Genomic DNA, 20,621 nt, shown 5'->3' with positions numbered 1-20,621 from the left:
AGTTAAAATAAGGTTTCATTGGATACCATGGCCTGGAATCTAAATGAGTGGAGTGTGGGGACACAACTTTATGCATTTTTCTCCGTTTTAGGAACACCCCTTCTTAACTTTTGATCACAAGTTGGTGTCGTGGTGGGACCCCAATAAGTTTTTCTTTTCCTTCATGGACATGGACATCATGAAATATTCATCCCCTTCACATTTAAAACCAAACACATGACATGGGTGGGCCATAGGCCAATGATGGAATTGGTCGAACAATCCTAGCCGTCCAATTGACAGACTACGAAATATACCCCAGTAATTACTGGTCATGATCTGCATTCAATAGCTAAACCTCTTTTGATCGAACAATTTAATTGATGTAATAACTATACAGTTCGATTCAAGTTATTCAAAAATTGTACATACCTAAATGACATGATTCATTGAATAGACTCGGCCTGGTTGGGTTTGATTGAGGCCAACCCTAGCCCAACCTTAGGACCCAAAACCACAACCCTAACCAGACCCAAATGACCCTCAGGTCGCGGAGGGTCAACCCTACCCCAATATGCCTTTAAATCTCTTAGCCCATGGAGTTGGAGAGAATTGGGTTTCGGGTCGTTCTGTGGGAAAAACAGGAAAATATACAGGAAATTGCAATAAAATTAGAAGGACGAGTTCGGGTCAAGTTGCCCTAGTCCTCAACCCTATCATAAGTTCTTAACCCAAAATTTAAACCGAGTTGGCTTTTCCTAACTCTAACAAGACCCACCCAGCCTGTGGAAATGCCAATCCAACCCAGACCGGAAACGGGTTGAACCCATCAGGTTCGGGTTATGCCCTAGCCAAAATTACACACCTATCATTTATTTGAATGAAAATTAGATGAGAGCCAGATATTTTATATGATACATGGCGTGTAAATATAACGGGGTAGAGGGACTCCCACCTTGATCTAAACCATTTATTTTTTGTCTCTACTAAAGATAGGTCGTGCCCCAAAAGTCTTCTGCATAAGATGATCCTAACTCTCAATCTCTCATATGTGTTTGATGGCCAATAGTTCAAAAAATGATGGAATAGAAATCTCGAGGTTTTATATGGTGTAAGCCCTTATAGTCCCCTACTTTTCAAAAAGCACTGTACAGACCACACTATAGGATCATCCAAACCGTAAATGTGATGGCCACAACATAAATAGGTTGTGCCCAAAAATTCATTTCTATAGGATGATACCAACTCTCAGATCTATAGAGGAATTGCATATTATGGAAACCTCTATAGATCAGAGGGCCAGGATCATCCTATGGAATTGAGTTATGGAGCACAACCTATTTACTTTGTGTTCCATCACATGAACGGTTTGGATCATCCTATGATGTAGTCCTTACAATAATTTTTAAAAATACGGGACTATAAGGGCTTACATCATATAAAAACTCAGAAATCTCTTCATAAATCAAAGAGTTATATCATCCCATGGAGAAAAGTTCATATAGATAGGGATGTTTATGGTGGGACCAGCACATTAATGGTTGAGAGAGAGAGAGAGGGGGGGCACTTTTTTCTTTTTTCCTTTTTCTTTTACTGGGTAGACAGTAATAAGACCATCCTAGAGAACTTTTTCTTTGTTTCCCTTTTCTTTTAAAGGGTTAAGACTTAAGAGAGAGACTATATCGACCCTGAGGGTCTTCCACGCTCAGAGCGCGTGGGAGCACGCCGCTCTCTTCACTCTCTACTCCAATTTTATCTTGTTTCCTGGGTTGCCTTAGGTAGATTGACTCTGCACTCCCCCATATAAAAAGTCCTTTCCATATGTGTAAAGGCATTGGAGTCCAAGGAAGAAGTGTTGTTCCCCTCTTCTTCTTAATCGTCTGAAATCCAATACCCGGGTTACAAAAATGTTCCGGTCTTCGGACCACCCCTTTCGATTTGAATTTCGGATCCTTGCCTCGGAGAGAGGCCGGCATGCCTGCACCTACACGCACGCGCACACACACCAGGACCGAAGGAGTGCCGAAAGCTACCAACACCATATACTTAGTAAGAGTTGCCACAGAAGCATACAGGGTTACATTTTTTTGGTCACAGAAGACAAAAACAAATGAAGAAACTTCGACTTTTGGACAATAAAGGTGTCGGAACAACCCATCAAGGTGGGTATGATGGAAAAATCATCTGCTTTCCCATCTTTTTTTCTGAGCTAGGCAAGTGAGGCAACTATACGGAGCCTTGGAAAATTACAACAAATGAGTGGAAACTTCATTGAGGTCTGCATCATCCACAATCGCAAGAAGTGTGAATTGCTAAAGTGACATACAAATAGAAGCATTCCATTGAAGTTGTCTAACATGTTATATTGTTGATGTTGATTGACAAAACTCACAACAAACATCGACAAACTCACTCTCAAGTCTCAACCACCCAAAGGACCTCCACAAGATTCATTTTCCTCCAAACTTTCTACTTCCATTCCAAGGTGAAACACATATGTGAAATGCCATGGCTGGCTCCCATTACTCCATCAAATTCGATTGGGTTGAATATGTCCATTCAATTTTGTACCTGATAAAATGCTAACAATTTAAGCCCATGTAAGCTGACGCCACCTTGATCTAACCGTTGATTTTTCCATGCCTTTATCATACGGATGGGATCTCAATTCCCCAGGGGACCTAAATCATGTGGGTCGCCTCATGATGTGGGACCCAAAAATTAATGGTTTGGATTGATCCGTGACTATTGGTCTGCTCAGACTTGCACTTACATAATCGGCCCACTCTTACAACTAATCAGACTAGAGTCTCTTACAAGCTAGAATTTGAGAAAGACTTAAGGACGTTTTCACAAACCATTGTAATAAGGAAAGGGAAATTATCCCAGCACTCCACTCTTTGATATGTGGCGAAAGCTTCTTGTCAGACTTTAAAGGGCTGTCAAAAGGTTATTTACAGTTTCCAAAAAGCTCTAACAAGGTCAAATAAAAACAAAACAATATATTACTTTCACAACATATCAAAATAGTGGAGTGCAAAATTCATTTCCCTAAAAGGAAAACACTTCCAAAATGGGAATCTGTTCTGAAAATAAAGATGAAAGTGATATTGATCAACGATTTGGCCTTTTTCTATGTGTTTTTGGTGTACGTGTGTAAATACATAAATAATGAATTTAACATATATAACACCATATATTAGGAGGGTCAGGTTTCTTTGGTTGCAAGAGCGTATACCCAAGCCAACCTAACTTTAACTTGGGCTTTGGACAAAATGCCCAAGCCCAAACTGAGTAAGCTTAAAGTTGATTGAATCCCAAACTACGGTTTTAAATTTTGGTTTCGGTTTCGGACGTCAAGGAAATGGAAATGTTCCGGTTTCAGTTGGAAATTTCGGTGGAAATCCTATAAAATCACGGAAACATTTGGGAACAGATGCAAATGCCATGGTTCAACTTCATTGGTTCCTATGCTTTAATGCACATAAAGAATTTCCTCTGTTTTTAGATTCCTGTTTTGCTGTCAACCATCTTATTATAATGGCTTCCACAGCTTTTTTTAGGTGTAAAGAATTAAAAAAGCAAAAAATCTTGAAAATCCATCTCGCTATCCCTGACCAGGAAATCTCCAGGTTTTCTTTGTTTAGTGTGACTAAGATTTGAGATTATTCGGAGTGACCCGGAGTCGCTTCACAAATTCTCATCAATCCATTTCCGCCTTTTTATTTTGGCCAGAATAAGTATCTGTTACGTACCTAGATAGGCCCCTGCTTCGGGTAGCATAAATTAGTTTAGATATTTGTAGTTTTTAGATTTTGCACTCTAGTTGTTTAGTATAGGTATAAGTCTTAGAGATGAGAGTTATCTAGATTGGCTTGGGTAGGCGTTTTAGCGGAAGGCGTCAAGTGGATTTTCTATTTATAAATAGCATGTAAGAAGTCTTCAGAAATGTGTCAAGAAAATATCCTAGAAAATTATGTTTTTGCACACAAAGGAGGGCATACCCTTCCCTCGAAGTTCGAAGTTCGGAGTGCAACTCGGATAGGGTGGAGGACTTGAGGCCAACCTGAGGAACCATTTACTCAACTCAAACCCAACCCGACCCAAGTTCCAACCCGACAAGGTTCAACCCAACCCAACCCAACCCGACAAGGTTCAACCCAACCCAACCCGACCGAGGAACCCTTTTTCCCAACCCAAACCCCACCCGACACGAGTTCCAACTCGAAAGCTTACTAATAACTTTAAAAAATGATAGAAAAACGATGGGTTTCACTCGGGGGGGGGGTCGGTCTGCTTAGGCATGGGACTAGGTGTAGGACTAGGTCATCCGCTTGATCCTATGGTTGAACAGAATGGGGCTTACAATCTCATGGCTCACCCAATTTTAATCTTTCAAACAATTTTTAATCTTGTTAGGAATTCATTCAAATCCTAACTATGTAAGCCATTGTTACATTTGACTGGTTTATTAGAGATAATGGATTTCCACGTTTGCCTTAATTTGAACGTCCACTTTTGCCTTTGAACATCACACATCTTTTCTTTTCAGATGTATATTAATATTTACACAAACCCTTCTTTTTGGGTGCGCATCAACCCCCTTTATGTCGGATAAGTTGATATGGAACCACCCCTTGCGATCCTATAATGAGCGCACCATAGAAACAGGCCAAAATCCACAAGCCAAAATACATCAGCATGCACTGAAAACCTACTAATTTCATGAGACTTGTAGAGTTCCTTTTGTTTTAACAATGAGAAAGAAAAGAAAAGCAATCCTATTGACGTACAGAGTGTTTTGAATGAGTGAGCTACTTTAAGTTGTGGCCATACAACTATTGCAAATGGGTTTTTGGTTAATGGATAAGGGAAAGATGAATCTTGTGGGCAAGAAAGGTGGTGAATTGAAATGGGTTCTTGTTTTTGTAGTATAAATGTATGAATGTTCTCATGGAATGTTAAGGCTAAGTTTTGTTGTTGTTGTGATTGAGTTCATTTTTTGAGGAGTTTTAGGGTTGAGAGGGAGATGGAAAGGCAGTCATGGTTTGTTGTTTTTAGTAAGATGAGGCCTTACATGGCTATGGTTTTGTTGCAGTTTGGTTATGCAGGGATGTTTATAATCAGCATGCTTTGCCTAAAGCGTGGGTTGAGTCACTATGTCCTTGTTGTGTATCGCCATCTTGTGGCTACCATTGTCATGGCACCTTTTGCATTGGTCTTGGAAAGGTATCTTTCTCACTGTCTCACTTTCTCTCTCCCTATCTATACATCGATAAATTCTATGATGAATGAGTGGGCCCAGGAGCGGAGGGACATACCCCGCAATGACTTGCAAAATCCCTTTTATAGTACTGATATGTGCAGAAATTATTACAGAAACTTAGTAAGCCCGCCCCCCACCCCGAAGATCAATGCAGGCAAAGTGTAAATTAGCCCCCCCCTCAGTGTAAATTCTTGTCTCCGCCCCCAAATGGGCCAACAAATACGTAACAGTGGTACGATGGAAGTACCACCCTTGATATTTCATCCAATATCAGCTTCTTAGAAACTGAGCTGGTGTTGGATGAAATATGAAGAATGGAATGATGAGTACGAGTTTGCACATCCATTCATCATATAATTTCTCATATACATATATGTGCTGTTGATATCGGCACTTCAATGTTTTGATAGGATGATGAATATGAGTTTGTACGCCCATTCATCATACAATTTCTCATAGATAAGCTTATCTACTCCTCCCTTTAAAAAAACACAGTGGGCCCACGCTGTTTGGATGATCCAAAGCATTCATTTGATAGGTCCTAACATAGATAGGGTGTGCCCAAAAAATCAGCACCAAAGGGTCATCCTAGAACTTCGTTTTGTGGGGCCTTGTGGTACCCAGAATGGACACTCCACGTTTATATGCGTCCATTTTGGACACGGTGTGCCCCACAAAATGAAGTTCTAGGATGACCCTTTGGTGCTGATTTTTTGGGCATACCCTATCTATGTTAGGACCTATCAAATGAATGCTTTGGATCATCCAAACAGCGTGGGCCCACTGTGTTTTTTTAAAGGGAGGAGTAGATAAGCTTATCTAGGGGAGAGACTAGAGACACTTTCCTCTATATATATATATATATATATATATATATATGTATATATATATATATATATATATATATATATTAGGTGAGCGTACTCGGTCGAGTAGATAAGCTTATCTACTCGGTCGGGTTAAAAACAGTGGGGGCCCACATTTTTTGGGTGATCCAAACCATTCATTTGAAAGGCCCTTATCTAGATAGGGCGTCCACAAAAAATCAACCCCATAGGATCATCCTAACCCATCCAAATGTGGAGGGAAAAATGGGAAAAATGGACAAACACAGTTTGTCCACAAATCTGCCCATTTTTCCCTCCACTGTTGGATGGGTTAGGATGATCCTATGAGGCTGATTTTTTGTGGACACCCTATCTAGGTAAGGGCCTTTCAAATGAATGGTTTGGATCACCCAAAAAATGTGGGCCCCCATTGTTCTTCACCCGACCGAGTAGATAAGCTTATCTACTCGACCGAGTACACTCACCTTTCCCTATATATAGTGTTGCTACTCAGTCTTGTAGCTAAGTTTATCTACTCGGTCGAGTTAAATACAGTGGGGGCCCATATTGTTTGGGTGATCCAAATCATTCATTTGAAAGCCCCTTGCCTAGATAGGGTGTCCACAAAAAATCGGATTGATAGGTAAATGATAACCTATCCAACAGTGGAGGGAAAAATGGGCAGATTTGTGGACAAACTGTGTCTGTTCATTTTTTCCCATTTTTCCCTCTACTGTTGGATGGGTTAGGATGATCTGGTTTTTTGTGGACACCATATCTAGGTAAGGGGCTTTCAAATGAATGGTTTGGATCACCCAAACAATGTGGGCCCCTACTGTATTTAACCCGACCGAGTAGATAAGCTTAGCTACAAGACCGAGTAGCAACACTTTTCCATATATATATATATATATATATATATATATATATATATATATATATATATATATATAGAGAGAGAGAGAGAGAGAGAGAGAGAGAGAGAGTTTATATTATATCCACACATGCGTAACTATTTTTATTTAAAAAAAAATATCAAAGTAGGTCCCATGTGGTTGGACGCTCCAAATAGGGGTGCAACTCGGGTCGGGTTGAGGCCAACCCGACCCAACCCGATTTGTAATTTTCTCAACCCGACCCAACCCGATTTCACCATTTGTTTGATTTCTCCATTTTATTTTTTTATTTTCATCTCATCCTAGTCATTAGATGTTCCCCAACAATAGGGTTAATTAGGACAACTTTCACCAAGTTTTTTATTTCTTTCTAGATTTGAGTTATATAATGACAAAACAAACATAGAAGTAAAATTTTTATACATATCGGAATTGGAAATCGGGTTTCGGGTCGGATCGGGTTGCCCGACACCCCAACCCGACCCAACCCGATTTCCAATTCGGGTTGATTTTTCCCAACCCAACCCAACCCGATTTTTAAAAAAACTTAACCCAACCCAACCCAAATTCGGGTTCAACCCGTCGGGTTTGGGTTCGGGTTGAACCCAACCCAAGTTGCACCCCTAGCTCTAAACCATTTATTTATTGCATCCTGGCTTATATAGGTTGTGCCCCAAAACTTCTTCATAAGATGATCCTAACCCTTGGACCTATAGAGTGATGGAATATTAATTATGTAATCCTCTACAGATCGAAGGGTTAATATCATCTAGAATAGCCTAATCTAAGTCAGGGCCTACAAATGAATGCTTTGGATCATTGAATCATATGGGCCTCACTTTATTTTTATTTTTTATTTTTATTTTTAAAATACTTGTGACTATGAGCCTCCCTATATATGTGTGTGTCTTGTGAGTCCATTTTTGGTTTATTTTTTACTACAGGAAAGTTAGGCCGAAGTTGACACTCCCCATCTTCTTAAAGATAACTGTGCTGGGATTACTAGAGTAATGTTCTAAACCATCTTGAAACTAATTTCTACTTCTCTTACATCACCCACCTAACAAAAGAAATGTTTTCTTATGTGTAGGCCAGTAATTGATCAGAACTTATACTATGTGGGCATGCAGTACACCTCAGCAACCTTTACATCTGCAATGTTTAACATCCTTCCTGCCATCACCTTCGTAATGGCACTCATCTTTAGGTAAGCTCATATAAAACTCTTTCTTTCAAGCCAATCCACAAAAAATTCAATATATCAGGGGTTTTCCTAGGCAGTTTCGCTGAAATCCATTTTGTGGCTCACTTTTGCATGAGAGAACAGCCACCTAACATGAATTAAATGAATAAGACAAAATCTGCTAAAAAGTTCTCTTATTCATTTAAGTCATCTGAGGCGGCTGTTCTCTCATGCAAATGTAAGCCGCAAAATGGCTTTCCGCAAATTTCCCTAGCAAATCTACATATACTACATATATCTATTATACACACAAGTGTATATATGTACGTATCATGTTTGTCATTTTTTCATATTACTAAGGACTGATCGATTGCAAGCTCGTAAATTAGGTTAGAGATAGTAAATATTAAGAAGGTACAAAGCCAAGCTAAGGTTGTCGGAACACTAGTGACGGTAGGAGGAGCGATGATCATGACATTGTACAAAGGCCCCATTCTAGAGATGGTGTGGTCTAGAGGACGGAGCCACCACGGAACGAGCAATGTTGCAGCCGATACAAACTGGATCAAGGGGACGATTATGCTCTTAGCCAGTTGTTCTGGTTGGTCTGGTTTCTTCATATTGCAAGTAAGTTATTAACTAATTGTCTATCTAACTTGCCTAATCTAGAAAATATTCATACCTGTTGACAAAATTATCTAAGTTGGATTTGTTGAAGTATAAAAGAATAAATAACACCTTCTCCAACAGCTTAAGCTTTCTGGTCATTACACATGGTATCAAAGCAAAGGTCCTGAGTTCAAACTTCTTTGATGTCAAAAATCCACATGCAATGGTCAGCCCAAAAGTGAGGGCACATGTATGTGCCACGTGTAGGCCAACACCCCCCCCCCAAAAAAAAAAAGGGGCCACACGTGGGGGGAATGTTAAAGTATAAAAGAATAAATAACGCCTTCTCCAACAGCTTAAGCTTTTGGAGTAACTTGTTCTTTCACAGGATTGTTAAATGATCTAATACATACTCTAATTTTGCTGGCTTAGTCATTCACATTAGAAGCATACCCTGTGGAGCTATCTCTTACTACATTGATATGCTTGATGGGCATGGTGCAAAGCGCAGCAGTGGCTCTCGTGATGGAACGCAATCCTAGCGCTTGGTTGATCGGTTGGGACATGAGGCTCCTCGCCCCTGCCTATACAGTAAGATTTTTTTATTTTATTTTTTTTTAAAAAAAAGGTCGTAGAATTCTGATTTAATTTCTAGAAAAATGAAGAAATTGGACCTTAAATATTAGAAAATGACTTACTTTCTAACTAATGATGTATATATATATATATATATATATATATACTTAAACTGCTACCTAAAAATTTTTCTTCTGAATGCAGGGAATAGTTTGTTCTGGTCTAGCTTACTACGTACAAGGAGTGGTAATGAAGGAGAGAGGACCCGTTTTTGTTACAGCTTTCAATCCTTTGTGCATGGTTATAGTTGCCATTCTGGGATCCCTAGTCCTGGGTGATGTGATTCACTTAGGAAGGTATGCATCCATGTCTCTTTATAACTTTATATTACAATCCTAAATGATTCTCTTGACTACCCATGGTAAGGAAGCATAAAATAGGTAATATCAATATCAAAATGAGGGATTTTCTAGGGACCATCACCGAAGGCATTTCGTGCTTGGGCTGTTGCATGTGAGAGCAGCCACATAAGTTCAGATTTTGTCTTATTCATTTAGTTCACCTGAGGTGGCTGCCCTCACTCGCAACAGCCCAGGTGCAAAATGCCTTCTGCAAGGTACCTAGTAGGGCTGCAACTCCGGTCGGGCGGGTCGGGTTTTGGAGAACCCAACCCTACCCGAGAAATATCTCGGGTCAGGTCGGGTCGGGTTTTTTTTCAGAAAACCCGCGATTCCCAAACCCGGCCCTACCCATGATAAATCTTGTGTTGGGTCGGGTCGGGCCGGGTCGGGTTTTTTCACGTTGACGCAATTTTTTAAGGAAAATTCTTGTTTGGCAAGGCAACTCAACTCATAAAAGCAGAAATTACACTCACATTACACTTGAATCAAACAATGATGTAATTACACTCACATTACACTTGAATCAAACCAAACAATGATGTAATTACACTCACATTACACTTGAATCAAACCAAACAATGTTGTAATTACAATCAAACAATGCTGAATCAAACACTTGAATCAACTCAACTCATAGAAGCAGAAATTACACTCACATACAATAACAGTGGGTGCGTGGGTTTTCACTTTTAACTTTTAACTAACAATAGAAAAAAATGTACATATAACTTATGTAACTCGGGTCGGGTCGGGTCGGGCCCCTTCAAACCCGGCTCGACCCGAGATTCATGCGGGCTTTTGAATGCTCAACCCGGCTCGACCCGAAACCCATGAAGCCTGAACCCAACCCAGGCTATTTTCGGGTCGGGTCGATGCGGGTCGGGTAAAACCCGGCTCGAGTTGCAGCCCTAGTACCTAGGAAACCCCTCAAAATGATATTATGTTAGTATACATTATTATGAAAAAATATTGCCTACGGGGCATTACTTTGATTGTAGTAATAATTAATTTAGAGGAGTGATAAATCGATCCCCCAAATGTGGGGTCGATTTATCACTGCCCTTAATTTAATTCCAATTGAAATTATATTTTAAAAATTCATAATTTAGAATTCATATTTTATTATATTTGAACGTTGTAACAAATATTTATATATATGGCAAAATGATATCAGCACAACCATGTTTTAATAATTGCAGAGACCCAGCATGTCTTTTCTGTTTTAATTGTCTTGTGAGGGCTTCCTGGGAACTGTTCTAACCTTTTTACAACTCTTTAAATACTAAGAGACAAGATGGGCTAGTGAAAATAACAAAACATGGTTGTCCTGATATCATTTCCCTGTATATCTATTATTTGTAATCAGTTTAAACATTTCGTAAAATAATTATTTATTATAATATTTTTTTAATTTAATATAACATTAACATTAAAAGAAGTTCCTATAAAAATTAAAGTTTATGTTTATCCATCTTTAACAAGAGTTTTTATATGATGCCCAACCGTGAAAATTACAAAGGCAGGGTGTCAAAACCTTGCCCCTTGATTTTTGATCTGGTCAAACCACCTTTTTTGACTTCCCACTTAGATCAAAAATCAAAGGGGCAGGGTTTTGACACCCTGCCTTTGTAATTTTCACGGTCGGGCATTGTATAATAACTCTTGTTAAAGATGCATAAACATAAACTTTAATGTTTATAGGAACTATTTTTAATGTTAATGTTATATTAAATTAAAAAAATATTATAATAAATAACTATTTTACGAAATGTTTAAATTGATTACAAATAATAGATATACAGGGAAATGCTATCAGGACAACCATTGACCATATCAAAAATCAAAGGGGCAGGGTGTTGAGGGTGTCAACACCCTGCCCTTTTAATTTTCACGGTCGGCCACCATATAAATTCTCCTTTAACAATATTTCTTACCTTTTTTCTTTTCTTGTACAGTGTAATTGGAGCAATTATCATAGTCCTTGGTCTTTATTCTGTCGTATGGGGTAAGAGTAAGGATCCAGTTACGCCATTGTCATTGAACGAGAAGATGGGAGCAGGACCCAAGTTACCAATGGCTACATCCGATGTTGTTAAGATGAAATCCGGCGATGATAGTGTTTCGAGTGACATTTTGATGCCAGAGATTTCAATAGAGAAACCCCTACAAGATAAATAGTTCTTTTGTATCGTAAATCGGTTTTACTAAGGCTCACTTTCTTTCGCCGTAAAAATGGATGTAAAACAAATTTTCTGCTCATTTTAAAGTGTAAAAATGGATGTAAAATTTGTTTTTACGCCCATTTTACGTCAAAAGAAACAGAGCCTAAATGTCTTATGTTTAGATTAATTATGTGTGATTTACGAAATTTCATGCAAGTGTGCAGCTCCGTCATCTATGTACAAATGTTAATTGTGATTAGAATACACATAAATAATCTAGTAATCTGTTTTCTCTTATTCTCAAGAACATGGGTTTTGGAAATACCAAACCATTGAGCAAGTGAGTAAGTCAAAATGAGTAAATATTCAGCCATTTCACTGCTGTTTTTCTGTAGGAGAGAAGAGCAAACAGGCAACTTTCTAGAAGATTTTGTCTTATTCATTTAATTCATCTGATGTGGCTATTCTCTCGAGCAAAAGTGAGTTATGATATGGCTTTCCGCAAAATTGCCTAGCAAATCCCTTGTTATATAATGGGTCCAATCATCTAGATAGATCAACCCTAAATTTTGGACCCACATGAGGAATATATGTATAATCGAGACCATGAGAATGACGACTGCCAAAATCAATGTGGTTGATAGTAGGGATGTAATCCTAGGTGTTTCTCAAGACCTTGTGGTTCGAATTCCCCAAGATCCTTAATTTTGTTCCTAAGTGAACTTTGATAGAGCTCATCAAATAAGGTTTGATTTAATGTTTCATAGACACATGGCCACCAAATCAAGCACTAATGTGAAATTTCGAGACTGAGCCAGAGCCCCATTCATGTTTTCTCAAATTGTATTGAGATAAAATGCCTCGTATTATCTGGGCATGGGGTCAGTGCATGACCCAGTTGGGGTTGATACATGTTTTGGGAAGAACCTAGCTTGCCCAAGATCAGTTCCATAAAATTGATTTAGCTGAGATTTATAAAAAGAAAAAAAAATTCTGGTTGTTTGCCTCATTTGATTAGTATAGCATAGGATACATTAAGGCTATAAACTAAATTCGGCATATCAACTTGTTGTTCCACTGAATATGTAATGGCCAAATTAAATTCAACCTAGAAATACAATTTATCTAAAATAGAAATACAACCTATCTAGATAGAAATATAATCCCATTCTGAAGACCTAAAATCTTAAATAGATTATAAGAAGAGATATAATCTACCTAAAATATCAGAAATCTCTTACTTTATTTACACAAGAAGAAAATATATCTCCAACTCGGCCCTATTTAATTTTTAGGGAAAATTAACTTTCTGACACATTCAACGATAACCTTGAAGTTTCAAACTCATCAACTACACCCCTTGACTTTTCAATGTGTATAAGGTAGACCCCCTCTCTTGAAACACTGTCAATGTTAATTAAGATCTCGTCTCTAGTCCGCCGACCAAAAACATAGTGGGCCCACATTGTCTGGATGATCCAAAGCATTCATAGATAGAGTGTGCCCAAAAAAGCAGCTCCATAGGATCATCCTAACACTTCGATTTGTTGATGGACCGTCAACCGAAGGCAGGCAACATCTACCTACACAAGCTCGATCAGGAGATAGGGAGGATCTGACAGAAGCACGAAATTCCGATTGGAAACACTATCAATGCTAATTAAGATCTCATCTCTAGTCGGTCGACTAGAGAGCCTTCTCTAGTCCGCCGACCAAAAACATAGTGAGCCCACATTGTTTGGATGATCCAAAGCATTCATTTGATGGGCCCTGACATAGATAGTGTGCCCAAAAAACAGCTCCATATGATCCCTAACACTTCAATTTGTTGATGGACCGTCAACTGAAGGGGTCTACCTTATACATATTGAAAAGTCAAGGGGTGTAGTTGATGAGTTAGAAACTACAAGGTAATCGTTGAATGTGTCAGAAAGTTGAGGGGGTGTAATTGTATTTTTCCCTAATTTTTATGGAGAGGGATGGAGAGGGGTTTTCAATTTATTATGAAATTCATCTAAATTAACCTTAATCATATCATTTAATATGCAGGGAAAATAGTTAACAGCTTGTTGAATGATCTTTGATGAAAATATTGGGAGAGATGCTATTTCCATTTTATTTCGTAATTTTTGCCAACAAATAGAAGGAAAATCTAAAATGGGCTAAAACAGCTTAAAGCTTGGGAGTGTTAAATTTGTCATTTTAAAATTTTTAACCGACTAAATTGACTTCTATTACTTTTAGAGACCTTTTAGCAATTATGTTTTAAAAGTAGGACCGGATAATATGATCTTCTTAGGGACATTTATTTTGCCAAGTAGGGGCTAATCGGCAAAAATCCCCTTTTTTTAAATAGTTAGGCCTGCATTATTCGATGATCTAAACCAATGCATTTCATTTATGATGCCCAACTTAGCTTCAATAGATTGTGCCCCAAAAATCATCTCAGTAGGATGATCCTAACCCCATGACATGTAGATGGATGAAAACCTCCACTAATCGGAGGATTAGGACCAACCTGTGAAAAGAACCTGTTTTATTGGTGTGTCATTTAAAACTCTGTTTAAAACTTTTACAACAAATCGAACTCCATTTTTTTTAGGGAAAGGTTTTAAACACGTTTAAAATGCGTCTTAAACACGTTTTTTTGGCCAACTTTCCAATTATACCCCAACCATATTTTGTAAATGACAAAATTCTAAACTCAGTTTCTTGTATTTACATTTTTTTTACTACGGTTTTTTTTTTAACCAGTACAGTATTAAACTCGAATTTTCGCCGTCCCTTTTTTTTGCCAAATCACATTTTGCTAACTATGAGTGAGGCCCATTGTATTTGTTTTTTTAAAGAAAAAAAATATTTGAGCGTACCTGGTCCAAAAAACAACAGCTCAACTCTGCTCACATGTGGGGTACAGGGAGTGTCAAATGACCATTGGATCCTGATGGTATTGACACCAATGGACTGGATTCAGGGGGCCTAACGAGATTAGCGATCACTTGGCATGTCCCACTAATGCAATGTTCATCTGGTGGGTCCCACATTGAGGTGATGTTTAAAGTTCAAACTTGAAATCCTAGCTAGGTTTGTACTTGTCCGTATCGGTTTGGGATTAGCTTTTTTCAAGTTTAAGAAACCCCGGTTTGAGAAGACGGTCGAAAAATTCAACTTTTTAAGAAGCGGGCCAACCTCTAACTTTGAATTTTGAATAGAAAAATACCCCCTTACATAGACGCGCTCTCTCATTACCATATAAAAATATCATATATTACAAAACCTACCTCTCTCCCTCTCTCATCTTTACTCCATTTACCATTTCCTTCAAAACCCATCTGCAAAACAGCCAAAACAAGGCTCACATCTCTACATTTCAGCTTCTCTACAAGGCTCCCATCTGTTCTTCTATGCTGTTCTTCTTTTGATCTGTTATATTTCTGAAGTGGGTTATTGCTCTTACTTGTAGACCTTTACTTGACTTAGTTCTAAATCGTTTTTCCTGTCCAATTTTTAACTTTAAAAAAAAAAAATTGTACGTTTCTAGAAAAACATGATGATTTCTTTATTGGGTTTTAATGGGCATATTTATCTAATTTCTGTAAGAAATTTCCCTTTTTTGATTTATTTATTTTTATTATTTAGCACCCTTTTGTACATTATGCCTACCATGGGAGATATTGAAAAACTAAATTTCCAGGTTCTCTAAAATTTCTCATAGGTTCTGTTTGGATTGCAGGAATTCTCTGGAAAAGTTTGGAAAGGAAAATTTTGATGAGTTTCTACTTTTTTAACCCATGAAAAAAGATAATTTGAACCAACTGTACTCAATTTTTATTTAGACGGACCTTCAATTTATGATGATGTTTGTTCAAATTAATTTTAATCATATTATTTCCCTCTAAATTGTGGTAAGAAAAAAATTTCCTTTGAAAAAAGTTTGTCAGAAATGTTTTTCTTGCAATCCAAACATGTACATGGCCATAGTAAATCCTCATTGAAGTCTCTTCTAGAGTTTTACATTTTCAATTTTTTTTTTTGGAGATACATACTTTAGACTAATTATTTGAGGTGTTTCACGCTGGTAGTTTAGGTCTTCTCTAAAGTTTATATGTAGAAATATTTGTACATTCTGATTGTTCTTATTGGGTTTCTTATCTCTGATTGATCAATTGCCAGATCTAAGAAAACCACCTTAATCTTAGTCGCCATAACCGCCAGAGTCATGGATGATTTACCAGATGCGCTTTTCCAGTACATCCTCTCCCACATAAGCAATGCTAAAGACATAGCCACATTCAATTGTATCTCAAAGCGCTGGAAAGAATCCACACCCTTCATTCGAAAACTCTACTTCCCTCGCAACTCATTCGAAGACAATTCCCCAACCTCCAATACCATTATCGAACGAATGATCTTATCCACTCTTTGGTTAGAAGAACTCACCATATACTGTCCTTTCTCTGCTACAAACCTTGCATTCTGGTTGTCAGTCAAATCCCAATCTCTTCGCCATATCGAGCTTCGAATGGACAGTCTAACTGAAAAAAGACTAATGCCTGAAAACCCAAGAATGCTTGATTGTATTGGGTTGTTAAAGGGATTAGAAACCCTTAAGCTTTGGGGTGTTCTGTTAACACAGTCTCCTAATTGGGGCGTATTTGAAAGGCTTCGGACTCTCGAAATAGTAGGAGCAAGGTTAAAGGATGATGTGTTGTCTGATATAATTCGAGCGTGTCCGAATTTAAGCACTTTCGCATTGCTTGGTTGTGATGGGGTGATTTCAGCATCGATTGCATTGGAGCAATTGGAGCAGTGTAGATTGGATTTTTATGGTAATGGGGATTGTTCGCTCACTCTTGTCTGCCCAAAGCTTCAACTGCTTGACATCCAAGGTTGTAGTTGGATTTGCCTTAATGAGAATCATTGCTTGAGGAGTCTCTCTATTGCCAATAATGCTGGTAATTATACGAATTTTCATGTGGGCTCTCCTTCCATTACTATATTTTTTTCGTTAGAATTGGAAACTTTAATTTCATGGGATTTCCTAGGGTCCATTGCAAAAGGCATTTCACAGAACGTCTGTTGCATGAGAGAGCAGTCACATAGGCTCACTTCCCAATAGATTGTCATTATTCATGAAGTGGCTGCTCTTTTATGTAACAGATGTTCCGCAAAATGCCTTTTGCAATGGACCCTAGCAAATCCCTAATTTCCTATGATTTGGCCGACACTTTGAATTTATTATTGACACATGTGTCGTGTCGTGTCCGACACTTTTAATTGTCTGCTAGAAGTGTTGGTAACTTTATATGCATGTATGTGCATGGGTGTGCCACTATATCTAGATTTTTAGGGGTTGCCATGTCAGACACCCCATATCTGTATTGAAATTCGGCACACAAATCTATATCTACAAATCAAAATTATATATACTTTCTATTTTAGCCGTGTCCCCGTTTCTAAATTTTGGGAGTTTGCCGTGTTTGACACTCCATGTCCATGTCGACATGCGACACTTGTGTCCGTGTCCACAAATCATAGCTAATTTCATATATATGGAAGATGCACAATCCTAATTAGGAAGTGTTGCCAAGGTGGTTTCTCTAAAGCTTCCTTACCTTTCATATGAAGCAAAAAGTCTAACATGGCATTTAAGCCTCTGTTGCATCCCAGATTTTCTCATGATTCAGACCGGATAAAATCAAAGATTTCTATAAAACTAGGTTGATTAAAATTGACCCTAATGAGTGTTTATATAGAACAATCAAAGGTACAAAGTTACAAAGAGATTAACAGAACCAAGGAAAAGGATAATGATAGAAATCCTACCTACTACATCTAGCTTAGACTAATTACTTATCTCAAGATTTAGAATAGCTAAATTTATATATCTCAAAGATAGTAGGTTTTAAAGCAAGGATTACAAATTTATCAGCCCTGTTTCTGTTTTATCTCTTTTTCTGATTTTGTTTGTATGATTTTGTAGGTAGAATTGAAAAGGTAGACTTTGGGAAGCTTGCTGGTCTTGAGTTCTTATCCGTAAGGGGTGTTCAGTGGCGTTGGAGTGCCATAAGTTCCATCCTTCATTGTGCCAACGAGGTGAAACATCTGGTTATGAAGATTGAATTCAGTGGAGATACCAACTGTTTAGAGCCCTTTCCAGAAATTAATTTTGTCAAGTTCTTCAACAACCACCCAAAGCTTCGCAAATTCGAAATCCATGGGGCAATGTTTGCTGCATTATGCCACAAAAACAGCTTAAGAAGTGTAAGTCCATATATAACAACCCATGAATTGTACTATTAGAAAAAACCCATGAATTGGGGTGTAACCATAGTTAGCAAAACACCATTTTATAGAAAAAATGGGTTTTATTGGCTTGCTGTTTAATACTCCATTTAAAACTTTTACAGTAAAAAAAAAATCCGCATTTTATTTTGAGGAAAACATTTTAAACATGTATAAAACGCATTTTTTGGCCAACTTCCCAATTTTTCCCTCATTATATTTTGTGACTAACAAAATTTCAGATGCATTTGCTTGCGTTTCTTTCTTTTTTTTTAACCAATACCATATTAAACTCGAATTTTTCCCATCCTTTTTTGTTTTTTTGCCGAACCATGTTTTGCTAACTATGGGTGTAACAGGGGTCAATTTTTTGTAATTCGAGTTGAGCTTTTACCTTAAATCGGGTTGGTTTCAAGTTAATTCCAATTCATATTTTACAAAAAGCTCAACTTGACCACCAACCCAAGTTGCGCCCTACTACGAAAATTATTCAATATCTATGTTTCAGGGAGTGATGAAAACAAACATTTGGTTGCAGCTGGATTCAAATTTTATGATTCCTTGCTTAGAAGAAGTCCTGGTCACTGTGAGATCCCCATTAAATGCGGAACAAAAGATGAGCACTCTCGAGTCACTGGTTAAGTACTGTAGTAAGCTGCGAAGAATTGTGATCAGGGTTTCACAGATGAAGAACTGCCATAGCAGCGCAGATGATTTCTTCGAGGAGGTTTGTCGATTCAGACATATAAATCATAAGATTGTCCAGATTGAATAAAACTGGACAGAGTTGATTCATGTTAGTTGTTCTCTCCAGTGTTGCCAATGCATTTTTGTAACTACAATTTCAAATGAAATTGTTGATATTTATTTGTTCAGTAGCTTTGAACAAGATTTGATCATTTGCTTTAGACAGATAGAAGGCATACTAGAAGTAATTTGTGGCCCAAAGTGATTAATGATTTGACTGATTGTCTTGCCAAATCAGGAGCTTCTAGCAGATCCTTTTACATGGGCCAATCTTTAAGCTCTGAAGTACCCTTGTAATCCATTATATTGAATCAAATTGTTATCTGTTGTCTTCATTCACGAGGTGGCTGGTCTGATGTGCGACAGTCCAGCCGCGAAATGCCTTTTGCGATGGACGTTAGCAATTCTCTTATCTTTATAGAAAAAAAGGGGTAGAACCATGAATCAGTAAACTACTGTTTTTTCACCTTTGGTTCTTTTGGATTGACCATTACTCTCCCCTTGGTGGATTGATGGAACTCCATGAAATTATATGCATTCATATCAATCCAATGGTCTTGACTTAGAACCCATTGCTTCCACGAATTGGAGCTGGCAGAACAGACTGTCTGCACCATTATTGTTGAAGCAGTCCTTTCAAATTTCTTATGTCAAAATTGATAGATACACCCCTGCTCGAAGATAAAACATGTTCAAAAAAGTTGTCATTTCTAGTATTTCATTTCTTGGATACAAAACTTAAACGGAATGATCAGGGTTCTTCTGTGGGTGAATTTTTTCACTGTCTCAATTGCACTTGGTCACCTTTTGGAGTTTCTAAGTTCGTGGGATCAATTGGACAATATGTTGCTATCAATCTACTGAAAACAAAGGAGGTGATAAAAAGCTACATTTAGGGCATGTTTGGCTACCATGCATCTGTTTTCATGATAAATCAGTTTCTCCAAGTGGAGATGAGGGGTGAAGTCCTAAAAATCTTGGATCGTACATGGACAATAGTTGGAGTCAGCGGTTGGATTGTAGATTCGTAGGTGTGGATTTACTTCACGGACGAGGTCTCTGGTTCAAGTCCAGGATGGCCCAGTTGCGCCAGGGAAAAGAATCGAAGAAGCATTTGACTCCTTCATGCATGCTCCACTTGGCTCGGAGGGTTAAACATATAACGATTAAGCACCTAGCCTATTCCCTTGCCTTAAGGGAGTGAAATGAACGTTTGTGACTTACTGGCGGGCAACATTCAACATTGTTGTTGTTGTTTAGTTGAGTGGTTTTGTAAATTCACTTTTTTTTTTTTACTTATAGATGGGTTGGCTGTTTGCTACCCTAATCCAGGAAACTAGTGTCTCCTGCTATGAGATGCGGCTAAAATCAGGAAACAAAAAACTCTACTCAAAATTGGATCAACCTTTTGTTTCCTGATTTTTAGGGACTTTACCGTCATCTCCACTTGGAGAAACTGATTTATCATGAAGGCATGTTTGGCTGCCATGAATTATTTTTAATGATAAACTAGTGTCCCCAAGTGGTAAGAGAGAGGGGTAGGACAGGTGCAGTGGCTAAAAATCATGAAACAAAAATCTCTACTGAAAAAACCTCTGTTTAGGCCTTGCTATGGATAGGCCATGCCATACTATTTCCTAACTATTACTTGCAACCCCGTAAAAAGATAATTCAGTATTCTTCTTCAATA

The 20,621-nt window shown here is 38.1% G+C and overlaps 2 protein-coding genes across 4 annotated transcripts; both read left to right on the top strand.

Moving 5' to 3' along the window:
• Nucleotides 1–4,789: 4,789 nt before the first annotated feature.
• LOC143889683 (WAT1-related protein At1g44800-like) lies at nt 4,790–12,206 on the top strand. The gene is made up of 7 exons (XM_077393979.1): nt 4,790–5,208; nt 7,913–7,975; nt 8,059–8,175; nt 8,541–8,778; nt 9,193–9,351; nt 9,541–9,692; nt 11,693–12,206. Exons 1-7 carry the CDS (start codon nt 5,009–5,011, stop codon nt 11,913–11,915), a joined length of 1,152 nt encoding a protein of 383 aa, XP_077250094.1. The 5' UTR covers nt 4,790–5,008; the 3' UTR covers nt 11,916–12,206.
• A 2,961-nt stretch (nt 12,207–15,167) lies between these two features.
• On the top strand, nt 15,168–19,264 carry LOC143890776 (F-box protein At1g10780-like). Of its 3 annotated transcripts, none has more exons than XM_077395459.1 (4): nt 15,168–15,338; nt 16,073–16,854; nt 17,883–18,163; nt 18,723–19,264. In XM_077395459.1, exons 2-4 carry the CDS (start codon nt 16,119–16,121, stop codon nt 18,957–18,959), a joined length of 1,254 nt encoding a protein of 417 aa, XP_077251574.1. In that variant the 5' UTR covers nt 15,168–15,338; nt 16,073–16,118; the 3' UTR covers nt 18,960–19,264. The 3 variants fall into 3 exon arrangements, with proteins under 3 accessions (XP_077251574.1, XP_077251572.1, XP_077251573.1); XM_077395457.1 differs by having other exon boundaries at nt 18,693–19,264; XM_077395458.1 differs by having other exon boundaries at nt 15,168–16,854; nt 18,693–19,264.
• The last annotated feature ends 1,357 nt before the right edge of the window (nt 19,265–20,621 follow it).

Source organism: Tasmannia lanceolata, unplaced genomic scaffold (assembly GCF_043159265.1).
Source record: "Tasmannia lanceolata isolate RefF3 unplaced genomic scaffold, GAP_Taslan_0.1 ptg000013l, whole genome shotgun sequence".
NCBI lineage: Eukaryota > Viridiplantae > Streptophyta > Magnoliopsida > Canellales > Winteraceae > Tasmannia > Tasmannia lanceolata.
The sequence above is the reverse complement of the archived record's forward strand: the minus strand, read 5'-3'. Positions and strand labels throughout refer to the sequence as shown.